Source organism: Oryzias latipes, chromosome 7 (genome assembly GCF_002234675.1).
Source record: "Oryzias latipes chromosome 7, ASM223467v1".
Taxonomy (NCBI): Eukaryota; Metazoa; Chordata; class Actinopteri; order Beloniformes; family Adrianichthyidae; genus Oryzias; species Oryzias latipes.
The window spans coordinates 15733683-15746162 of record NC_019865.2 but is presented as its reverse complement, the minus strand read 5'-3'; the positions used below and the strand labels follow the sequence as shown (position 1 = coordinate 15746162).

Genomic DNA, 12480 nt, shown 5'->3' with positions numbered 1-12480 from the left:
CATAAACCACATACTAATTTTTAAAAGACCTTGGAAACACATAAAATATATCCAAAGGTGATCGGAGTGGGATTTTAAAGTGTTTAAGGATGCATGTGTGTCTGACACAGTAAAACAATCTCACTGCTCTTTCATTTGGAAAAATGTCCTGACAGGAAACAATTTACAGTAACATTATTTTTACTGCCCGGTGGCGCAGTGGTTAGCGCTTTTGCCTCACAGCGACAAAGCCCTCAGTTCAAGTCCTTTCTGGGGGACCAGCACCAGAACATCAATGGGGGACCTTTCTGTGTGGAGTTTGCATGTTCTCACAGTGCATGCGTGGGTTTTCTCCAGAGACTCCGGCTTCCTCCCACAGTCCAAAAACATGCTTCATAGGTTAATTGGTTAATCTAAATTGTCCCTAGGTGTGGATGTGAGAGTGCGTGGGTGTGTGATTGTGGACACTCTACCCTGTGACAGACTGGCAACCTGGCCGGGAAAGGCTCAGCCCAGTGACCCCAAAAGGGAATAAACGGAAGAAGATGAATGAATGATGAATTTTTTTATTCATATTTTTTAATCTATTTTCAGTTAAAGAGACAGTGATTATATCCTACATTTTAGGTGAAATGTAAATTTGCTTTTTATAAATTAACTGACTTAGTGAAATTTTGTTTCTGTGTGTTCTCAACATTCAGATTTATAAGCAGAAATAATGACATTGTTTCATAATTATGAAGCTTAATGAAGCAAAATGTTTATTTCCAGTAAATAATCTAAGTTTGACCATGTGCACAAAAAACAAGATGGCACAACCAAGGCTTCAGAATTGCAACTGAAGCCTTGGTTGTGCCAACTAAAACACAGTCACATGACCTGGGCAGTACAGGAAGTCGTCATGCAGAGATAGAGCGGTAGACTTCTGATCAGACGGTTGCAGTTTCGGTTGCCACCTTGTGCCCATGTGTCAGTGTCCTTGGGCAAGACACAAAACCCCACATTGCTCCTTGTGGTTACAGGTTAGTGGCTTGCATGGTAGTGTGTGTTAGTGTGTCAATGTGTGTGTGCATGGGTGAATTTGACTTGTGACCGAAAAGTGCTTTAGGGCTGCATTAATTGAGAAAAGCGCTGTAAGTACAGTATACGCCCTCTCCCACGAACCCTTTTTATAAAATAGTGTTTGCAATAAGTTGTTTCCATGGCCCGTGGCTTTTTTTGTTATAACCAAATGAAAACATTATGATAGGACTCGAAAGGCCCAGACACATAAGCAGCTGCGGATTGAACTCGGTGAGTGTGATTGTATCAGACATATATCTTAGCGTGTCAGAAAAGTTGCATGTTCCTGCAGCTAATCCACATCAGTTTACATTAGTTGTATGAAGTACACAACAAGTCTCAATGCGAAGGCAAACAAAAAAAAGTCTCTCTAGGGGCTTGGTGCTGGGAGGCGGTCCCTCTGGTCCTGTCTCTGGGTGGCTGATGTCAGGTTGTCCGGTGGGTGGAGGTTATCGGGCTCCTTCTCCATGGCTCTTTGTGCTGCCCTGCAGCAAACATACAGTTAATGCGTGTAGAAATGCCTGATGATGCGTATATTTATATACAGTTGTATGAGTAGTTCAGCATCAATTTATCAACATTATGTCAATATGTGTGTGTGTTCATTATTGTGGAGGCAGTGTTGTTCCCTTTTCAAGATGTCCATCCATTCAGCGGTTCCCAGAGCTTTGCACAGGTGGTTGGCCGGCTGCCCTTCCTGATACAACCCTGTATTGTATCCGGGCTGGGGGCACAATACTGTCTAACCATGTAGTTAGACAGTGTCTAACTATGAAGTGCCTTGCCCAAGGACCCACACTGGATAAAGCTCATTGCACCCCTGGGAGGCAAACTCTGGTTTCCTGCACACCAGTCCTGCACCCAGCCACTGAGCCATCCAGCCGCTTCAATTTGTGCAGAAGATATGTGTTTTTATGTTTGTGTGGTTATTTGAGTGTTGTTTGTGGTTGTGCACAAAAATGCAGCTCTTCCGTAAACATTTTTTCATGACAGTGATAATGTTAAGCCTCAAGCAGACGTTGTCTTTTATGCTGCTTTTTTTATTTTTGTGTTGTTATTTTTCTGTACTCTGTTAACTGTATTAAGTTCCTTAGCTCCTTTTTTTAAACCCTTTTCTCCTCCCTGAAAGAAAAAAAACTAAAAGAATTAAAATAAAATTCAGCTTGACGTTTACAAGAAAGCAGCATGACTAGACTTTGCTTCTTCTGAGGTAAACTTAAATGTGTAATTTAAGCTGAGTAATTACCTTCCACACTGTGTTTAAGCCTTAGGAAAGCATTTTATGAGTCGACAATTATTGTTCTTCTCAATAAAGAAAAAGCCATTGACTCTTTATAAGCTAATTTCAGTTATAGTAATAGAAAAAAATACAAATCAAATAAAAAAAAATGCATTTCCTAAGGTTAATTATTGCTAACTTAATCTTTTCACTCTGTTTTAAAGCTTGTTGAAACACTCTGTCTAAATAGAAGTATAGGTAATTCTTCTGCAAAGAAAACCTTTAGGATTTCAAATGTTTTAACATGAGTCACTTCTGTTCAGCTTCTCTGTCCATATTCAGTTAAAGCACTAATTACAGTTTACTGTAAAGCAATCCAATCCTTAAAGTATTGCTCAATCAGCCTATGTTTATCTTTCAATCTTTAAGGAAATACTTTATAAGTGTAAATCTCAAACGTTTTCAAGCTGTTATATGAATAAAGTGTTTCATATTATTTCCTTTCCACCACTTATTTATATAGATGGTTCATGCAACAATTATAAAATACTTTCATGTGTTTTTTTATGTTAAATCATCCAACAAAAAAAATAAAAAGCTTTTGTTCCACGCTTCTCTAATATGACACATGGCCCATTGAGAATTAAAAAAAGAAGCCAAGTGAAAATGTATTGGAAGCCTCTCTTAGAAATAGTTGCAAAATTAGATTTTCTGGCCAATCTATTTTCGGCATCTGACATGAAAATCTATAATTAGTTCTAGTTGAGCAGTGTTTGAAAAATAATACACAGTCTGCCAGGAGCAATCGTCCAATTTGTACATTTTGACAGTTAGTGAGTGAGCTGCTTTGTTAAATGTTTATATAACGCAGAAATTGTAGGTCTGTGGTTGTGCGTGTGCGAGTATATTTGGTTGGTGCTGTGTCGTCTGGTGTGCGATCCGAGAGGAAACCTTCCACCCTGTAATTGTGCTGCACTGGTGCATCCTGCCTTCCACTGCTGCTTGCATCCGCCCTTTGGTGTTTGCACCGCTCACTTCTCATTCATCACTATTACCATCACTATCTGTGTCAAAATCATGGGCAACGTCTTCATCATAACGGCCAGCAGCAGGCATCATGCTCAGCGTGCTGCTGTTCTAACTCATCATTTTGGCTCCGAACAAAAACAAAGAATGATGCAGAAATAGACACTCGCAGCGCAGATATATATGTCTGTGTCAGGCGTGCTGCAGGGGCGTCGTGCGTTGCTAACTGCAGTCAGAAGCTGCCTCTCCTCATCCCCATCTCATTGATCACTTGCGAGCTTCGTATTTTGTTAGCATGTAGCCAGACATGTGCTCCCTCCTTGTTCCGTGTTCGCTGGCGGGTGAGAAATGCACCCCTGGATGTGTTTTTTTCTTTTCTTGACTATTTCCAAGAGAAAACAAAACATGCTTGCAGAAACACTGATGACCTCCTTCTCGTCTTCTCCTCCTATTTTCTTCCTCCCTTCCTGTTCTCATCTCACATTTTTCCAAGCTTCCCTGCATCCCTTTTCTCTTCCCTGTCTTCCATATCCTGCCACTGCCTCCCCCCCTTTTCCATTTATTTATTGCATCCTTCTTGTTACTTCACATTTTGGTGTGCTCCCCTCTGTCTCTGTCCTCCCCCATTCTCTAGCATCCTCCCGCGGCATTCTCTCTTTTCATCTCCCTCACTCACTCCCGTGTCTGATCAACTCTCCCTTCGCCTTCCCTTTCATTCCCCGCCTTGCTCCCGTTTTGCATCCCCACACTGTGATGTACTGTACCCTGCCCGGCTGTCTATTACATGAAGGGCTGTATGTGGCCTTTAATTAATTTGCCGTGCATCACCTCACATATCTGCAGGGTCAGACAGAGATGGTGTGGATGAGAGGAGAAATAAAGAAGGTAAATAAGAAAAAAGGTACATGTTTATCTCTAAGAAACAGAAGGCCGGATTCAGATCCTGTGGTGGTATATTCCACAGTCTCATACCAACATAAACCGCTTTATGTGGCATTCCATGGCCTGCTTCTGCTCGCTGCTTGCTTCACCAGGTCAATTTGCCCTCTAATCTAATATTAAAAAAAACACATCGCTGCCATTGTCTGTTTCCAGTGGAATGTAAAGTATGCTGTGTTTATTTCTGCATTGCATCAGCATAAGTGTGTATAAACGTGTTCAGTAGCAACATTCTTTTATATGGTCGGAGTAAGTTGTTGTTTTATGTCTTTTAGACGTTCAGATGGTTTAACAACACTATGAGCCATTTATAATAATATAAAACTGGAGAACACAAAAAAGGATATTTAAAAATTTGCTCAAGTTGCAATTATAAAAACTTGGTTTCATCACAATAAATGTTACCATAAATAAAAACAATAAACACAACTGCACAAGATTAATTATTGTTATGATATTCTTTCATTTTTTAATCAATTCTTAAATTAATTATTTGTTGCTTTTTTATAGATGTAATCCTACAAACTCAAAAGTGTACTAAATGATTAACTTGATCACAGTTTTTTAACACCGGCTGAACTTCAAAGATGATTTTGAAGTATTTTGTCTGATAGTAGTTTGTCAGATATCCAGATTGAATTATCATCTATCTATAGTTCTAGAATAAACCCTTATCTTTGCCTTGCAGGCTCACAAATCAGAACCAACACCCAACTCCATTTGGGGGGGTACAGAGCAGGTATTTTTGTTACTAGAATGTGGCATCATATTGTATATTAGTTATCATATCATACACATAAACTAGTGGATACTAGTCTTAGAAAAAGAAATCATGATTTGGACAATGGGTCAGGCGGCGGCAGCCCCATGACCCCGAAAGGTATGTTGCAGGTTTAGAAAATGGATGGATGGATGGATCATAGATGTGGTTCGATAAACTGCTATGAGTTTGATGCTGATATATACTTTAATTTACCATTTTTCAGATTCATCATTGCATGATAAAGAAAAATTTTAGCTCACAAACTGTCCTCATTTGAAAAGAATAGAAGGAAACCGACAACCACTTTTTTATTTGAGTTCAGTAGTTGCTGGAAGTTCTAGCTTTATAACCACTGTTGCTACAAAGATTATACCCATCGTAATGCAGAGAGATCTTCTTTGTTCCATCATCTGTGCATACAGTGCGGTGGCTAAGGTGTGTTTTGTCTGCTTTGGAAACAGAGACAAAGCACCGTGGGTATCTGGATTAAGGGCACTTTGTTAGCCCAGCTGGGTAAATGTAGGGGATTGCACCTCAGAGAGATTTAAAAAATAAGAATAAAAGCATAAAAGAACTGCTTTGCAACAGTCAATTAAGCTTCTGTCAAATACAATACTGGAATTAGGAAATATACCACAAATATCTGCTTATTTATAAACCTTTTGATGATGTAGTCTGGAGTAATCAGATCCTTTTGGAAAAATCTCTTCTGAGTCAATCTTGTCTAATAACCATGTATGACGGATGATTGCTGATGCTGCCAAGGAGAAGAAGGTTTGGACTGAAAATCCTCTGTGCAAGTTTACAGTTTTTGCTGGTTTTAACATCGTAAGATCTTCTTGTTAGTGTTTGAGTTGAAAGTGTTCTTTCGACTTGCAGTTTAATCAAAGGTTGATGGTGTCGTTTGATACTTTTTTAATTGGAAAGGGGGAAGAGTGTGAGGAAATCATTTTCGACATGCCTATACCTGTTTTCTTTTAAGGTGTTCTATTTTCTGTGCATTATTCCAGTGGGTTAAAAATAGAAACTGATATGTCAGAAGGAGACAGTGACAAAAAAGCAAGAGTTACACACACAGTGTTCGCCGTCCTCCATGCTACATTTCTTCTGTTACTTCTTATCTCTTGTGCCACTCATGACTTGTGTCTCTTTCCTCCGTTCCTTTCTTTTCTCTTATCTTTGCAGTTTTCCCGTGTGAGTCGCAGCACTGGAGCTTGAGTGAAAGTGACGTAGTGAGCAAAGACGGAGTGGGTGTCATGGAACACGACAAAGAAGCAAATCCAGAAGCGCCTACCTACCAAAACCTGCTGCTCCTGGGAGCCATCGCAGCAGCCTCTGCGTTTGTGGTCACCATTCTCATTGTTCTTGTCTGCGTAGGTTGCCAAAGGTAAGCGTGTCAAAGAGCAGTCAAAGTGTGGAACAAAAGTTCAAGAGAAAGAGAGCAGAGAGAGCTCTGGGTTTTGTTTTGTTCCACTGAAAGCTTTCCATGCTGTCTCCCAGATCCCTCTCAATATCTTCTCCTTCTTTTATCTGTCTCCACTTCTTCTGAAATCTTCTCCTCTCTTCCTTGTCTTTCCTCTATCTCTTTCATCCCCTGCTCTGAGGGGAGTGGCAGTAATGAATGTTAATAGGTAAAAAAGTGTCAGTTCAGATCGAATGGGGTTTGCAGGACACTAAGAAGGCGACTGGCCATCGGAGCAGCTTCACAGAGCAGACACGGCAGCATGGGGACACCCCACGGTTTAAAGGGGATGGCGCTCTGAGTTTGGGAGAGCAGTGGAATAGCCTTGCCTTTTTTTCCCTCTCTCTCAAGAACCCTGAGGGACCAATCGGAGGCTGCACCGTGGCTTTGTTGCCATGGGATACACTGATAAGGATGTAGAGAAATGTCAAACCAGCTTATGTCATGGAAATAAAACCCTACTGCTGTACCAATGGAAAGAATAATGTAGTATAAGCTCACTGCTGGATGTTGGAAAGTGTTCAGCAGTTTGCCAGTCCAAATCTACTGTGTCATGTACAAATCCACAGCCGCATGCTATCCTTTTTCTCCACATAATCATAAAAATTAATCTTTGCTTGTGTTCAGATTTCTAAGTTGGCAGTCTGAATCAAGTATTACAGAACTTTGACTAGATATGTGCCGCGATGTCATTACTAATTTTGTGAACTACAGTTCGAGGAGAGCTCTCCGCCCCTTGTGGCGTCTTAGGGAAATGACAGCCATAGGCTTGCAGAGAAAAGTTGCAAATAACTAGTCTGATATTTCTGTCAAGGAACTTGCATGATGAAGATGACTCAGGCCTTCAGCACCTGTTTGCAAACCAAACACCCAGTTTTCTCGCTTTGCTGTTTTCTCCAGCAGTGCAAGCTCAGACATCCTCAAACTACAAAGTGAGCGGAAAGAGGCTCAGGGTAGAGCAGCTTTCACATTTACACCTGCACCAGAGAGCACATCGCCTTGCTTCATGCCGTCTGTGTTGTTGCACCATATCAACTGTTTCCTGTAGCCGCTTTTATCTCCAGGGATCCATGGTGATGCAGAACCGTTTTTGAGATGTTTTTTTTTTTTTAACCACAGGCTAAAACCAGAATGGAGCAGAACACAGCAAACATATCTGCCTTGTACCTTTTTATTTATGTGCTGTAAACAAGGGTGGGGATCTTTTTTATTTGTCTTGAAAATACATTCAATGAAGGTCAGTTTAGCTTTGATTAAAAAAATAGAGTCCCTCTGTCTTGGAGCAAACCTCTGCTATCATCCAAGGACTTTTGTGTCTTACCCAGAGTTGGATTCTGATTGTATCTCTCAGCTCTAAGCGTGTGTATTTTTTCTCTCTGTCTACCGGCTTGTGTTGACCTCCCCCACTTTGATGCTGTATCAGAAAAAGCAAGAGCAAGCACCCCCCAGCTGGAGAGAAAGGGACATCTGTAAATTTGGTGAGACATGCTGTCATTTTTCTGCCCCCGTCCCCAAACGCCCTGCGTCCCTCTTTCTCTGTCATTCCACTTCTGCTTTTGCCTTTTATGTGCTTTTGTTTACACATACGCCCATGCATGTTTTTGCATGTTTTAAACCTCCATGAATTATTCTGTGTGTGTGTTCGCGACAGCAGGGTACGCTTCGGCATCCAAAACTGAACTCCATGAGCAAATCTGACACCAGGCTGCATGAGATCAATCGCTTTCCTTGCAATGGAAACTGTAAGTGCCGACTTGACAGTTTATATGTGATAATTACTTTCAGAAGTTGCACGTGTCTGTTGCTCTGATGCCCTTTTTTTTTTTTTTGCTGTGCAGCTGTTAGTAAGAGCCGCCCTGCCAGTATGGACCTCCTGCTCCTTCACAGTCGGCGGTCCCAGACAGACTTAAGGCCATCCCAAGGGCGCCAGCTCCCTCAGATCCCCTCCAATCCACAGGGATCTGGTCAAGGAGGAGACACAGGAGGGGATGGAGGAGGAGGAGGGGAAAGAGGGGAAGGGAGGGAGCACACCTACACTGAGGTCGGCCTGCGCAATAATCCCACCCCCACACACTACCTGGACGACGGCCTCTATGAAAGCGTAGGTGTCCGGGAAGGTGACGCAGGCCCAAAAGCCCCCCCTGCTCCGCCTGCCTCCTCAGCCAACAGTCCAGCACTCAGAGAGGCTCCAAGCCCCCCAGCCAATGCAAGCAGTTCTCGTCAGGGAAACGGGCAAGGGAATGTACGTATATAAGCATGGAAGCCAAATAGTAGATTCCCCTTCAACTTTATTCTTCTTCACACACTGTAATGGATTTATGTCGATTTACTTTGTCCTGTTGAACAAAGCAAAGTATGATCATGTGTCAAACTCTTGCTGGACAGAGCTGTAGCAACCATGAAAATCACAAAATGTTCAAATAAAAAAAGTAAATATCTGCATGTTATTATTACAGCAGCTTAAGCAGCTAAATGTTTGCTTTTAGGTTTCATACATAATTAACCAGTACATGTACACTCTCCAACCACTTTATAAGGTACACCTTGCTAGTAATGGGCTGGACCCCTTTTGCCTTCAGATCTACCATAGTCCTTAACAGCACATATTAAAACAAGGTACTATAAACATTCCTCAGAGAGTTTGGTTCATATTGACATGATAGCATGACTCAGTTGCTGCAGATTAGTCGGCTTCACATCCGTGATCAAATCAAATGAAACTTTATTTATAAAAAGCTCTTCTCTTGCGCTCGAAGCGCTTTACATTTAAAAACAAAAATGTACACTGTTATTACAGTCCAGTGAACTCATTGTCATGTTCAAGAAACCAGGCTTTATGACATGGCGCGTTGTCCTGCTGGAAATAGCCGTCAGATGATGGTAACACTGTAGTCATAAAGGGATGAACATGGTCAGCAACAATAGTCAGGTTGGGTTTGGTGTTGTAACCATGCTCAATTGGTACAAAGGGGCCCAAAATGTTCCAAGAAAATATCCCCCATACCATGACACCACCACCAGCCTGAACCGTTGATACTTAGCAGGATGGATCCATGCTTTCATTTTGTTGATGCTAAATCCTGACCGTACCATCTGAATATTGCAGCAGAAATTGAGACTCATCAGACCAGGCACTGTTTGTAGCCTCTGTTTCCTCTTCTTAGCTGACAGGAGAGTCACCTATTTTGGTCTTCTGCTGGTGGAGCGCATCTGCTTCAAGGTTGGACGTGTTTTGTGTTCAGAGATGCTCTTCTGCAGACCTCGGTTGTTACTAGTGGTAATTTGAGTCTCTGTTGCCTTTGTATCAGCTGGAACCAGACTGGCCATTCTCCTCTGACCTCTGGTATCAACAAGGCATTTCTGCCCACAGACCTGCTGCTCACTGGATATTTTCTCTTTTTTGGACCATTCTCTGTAAACCTTAGAGATGGTTGTGGGTTAAAATCCCACCACATCAGCAGTTTCTGAAATTTTTAGACCAGTCCGTCTGGCACCAACAACCACGACAAGTTCAAAGTCACTTCAATCACCTTTCTCCCCAATTCTGATGCTCAGTTTGGACTGCAGTGGATCGTCTTGACCGTGTCGACAGGCTTAAATCCATCAAGTTGCCTTTTTTTGATTTTCGCATTAGACATTTGTGTTGACGAGCAGTTGGACAGGTGTGCCTAATAAAGTGGCCAGTGAGTGTAGCTCTTAAGTGTGAGAAACTGTCATCTACTCTGGCTATGATTCTAGATTTTTGCCTTAAATGTACTAATGAATCATTACTTAGATCTATGTTGTCTTTTTTTTTTTACTTTCAGGGTGTCAAAGGAAATGGCAAAGGGAATGGCACCAATAATGGAACATTGACAGGAAGAGGTAACGGGACAAGTGGAGTAAACCGCTCCCCTCTATCCTCTGTCAACTCTCTGGCCATTCAAGATCCATCTTCAGCCGAGTATGCTTCCATACGAAAGTTTATGAAGGTATTTAGACGGATGCTATCTTACAGGATGTTTTCACAAAATGGATAACATGGAAAACAGAACATACTTGTAAAATAGCTTGTAAAAAAAATTCTGTTTCCAGAATTTTAAAACAAATACAAAAGTTTTTTGTGTATATGCTACTCAATCAACTATATCGGAAAACCAGTTAACATCACTTACAGCGTTATTTATTAGTATTATTAGGACACAATAAAGAAAATAAAAACCTTTTTTTTTAGTGCCCTTTTCCCCTGAATTCACTAATTTTAGGGTTTTCTATCATATGACACAAACAGGCTGACAAGTTAAACCGGAAGGAGAATAGTGGAGCTGACAGCCAATCTGACAGCCAGTCGAGTGTGAGCGATTCACCTTCTGCTGCTCCTCCTGCTCTACACCGCAGTCAGGAGATCCCACGCAAGCCGCTGGAACCATTTCATCTCCATTCTTTCCCAAAGGTACAGCAGTTTTTTCTCAGCAAAAACCATAGGCATGTTCTAATCTAAGCTGTCTTTTTTTCCTCAAATGTAAGTGGTCGGTTTAACCACCAGGGGAGGCAGTTCACAAAGAAATGAAATGAAAAACAAGTTCTCAAGATAAAATTCAGTTTTACTTCATGCAAGTCTTGAAATTTGGTTAGTTTGAAAAAAACAAAACAACACTAAAGAAAAAGTCTACTACTGTCCAAAAAAATACTCTCCAGAGTTTGGGTTATGTATGGCTGTGTTTGTGTAAAAGTGAATGGATTTCATACTGAAGACGGGCTTAGATGAAGGTGGATTATTTACCGTGGCGACCTCTAAAGGAAGTGGCCAAAAGGCAAAAAAAAAAAATTAAATAATTCAATTCATTTTTATTTATATAGTTATATTTTACAACACAGTTGACTCAGCGGGCTTCACTAAGAAGAGTTAAATGTTAAAACCTCTTGGTTCTGAGGAGGAATCAGAAGGAACATGACTGAATGGTTTTTAGCTTTTCCAAACAATGGCGTAGAACTTTTTATTCTTTTTTGGGATAGAACCTTGTCTGTTATCCTGTCCACTTCTCAACTTTTACATGCTTAACCCCGGAGAGTGTGTGCATGTCTGTGAATGCATGTGTCTATTCCACCTGTGGGTTTTAGCACCACAGCACGCTGTGTTGGAGCAGAGATGCGAAGGATGGATTATGTAAGAGCTTGGCAGGCTGCCCGGCTGCTGCTATGTGTGGATATGAGTGTGTAGGGGTGTGTGTAATTGTGTGCATTCGTGAGTGTGCATGCTTGTTGGTGTGTGTTATCTCTGAATCTATCACCAGGTCCATCTAAGAAGAGCTAACAGGTAGCCAACAGCCAGCATGAAGATAAATATCGTGCACATATTGAAGCCATTTACTCACTTGTGCTCTCTGCCTGTTATTACTAACTCTCTCTGCACAGAAGGAACACATAAATTTTAATCATCCTCAGCTGCATGTCCATACACCACTTGGTGTTTTCTAATTGACTACTAATTGGTCTTGATCACCAGTAGTTAAATGACACTTTTTAAGAGCATTTACTGCTTTAGAGTAGTCATTTAGTACTTAAAAAACATCACCATTTAACAAAGTCTGTCATTTGCTTTCTTTCTTTATAGAGACCCATGACCATTTAGATCATATTTTTATTGCAGGGATCTACTGTAAAAGGTCTTTTAATTATAATTATGCAATTTTTCGACAAAAACCAAAAACCTGTGTTGTTGTTTTAGGACATAGTTTCTGCAGAGCAGCAGGAGTTCATTAGAAATTCACCTCTGAATTGTGGGCGGGACTGTCGGCGCAGAGTATGTCCCCTCTCATTGGCTGAGAGCTCAGAGCAGGGAGGTTGAGTGTATTTTCTAGGTCACAAACTAGCTCTTTTTCAAACAGCTTTTTTTGGTCTGCTCCTGATTCACAACAATTTTAATGAAGAAATACTTAGAAAAGCTATTTTAAGCTTAATTATCATAATTAAGAAAATGTTACTGAATGATGTAGGACATTTTTCTGATGTTCTCCATCGTCAGAAAAATGTCACAAGAACATGTTAAAA

The 12480-nt window shown here is 41.0% G+C and overlaps 1 protein-coding gene across 2 annotated transcripts in view; it reads left to right on the top strand.

Annotated features, from left to right (window-relative positions):
- Positions 1-12480, top strand: part of lime1 (Lck interacting transmembrane adaptor 1) — a 47631-nt gene that overhangs the window by 28216 nt on the left and 6935 nt on the right. The window contains exons 2-7 of one of the 2 annotated variants that reach the window (XM_011477216.3): positions 6174-6375; positions 7874-7928; positions 8105-8192; positions 8289-8692; positions 10257-10421; positions 10721-10882. In XM_011477216.3, coding sequence (XP_011475518.1) covers positions 6245-6375; positions 7874-7928; positions 8105-8192; positions 8289-8692; positions 10257-10421; positions 10721-10882 — 1005 coding nt within the window. In that variant the 5' untranslated portion in view covers positions 6174-6244. Of the gene's footprint in view, positions 1-6173; positions 6376-7873; positions 7929-8101; positions 8193-8288; positions 8693-10256; positions 10422-10720; positions 10883-12480 lie in introns of both variants that reach the window. The other variant, XM_011477215.3, reaches the window with a different exon arrangement.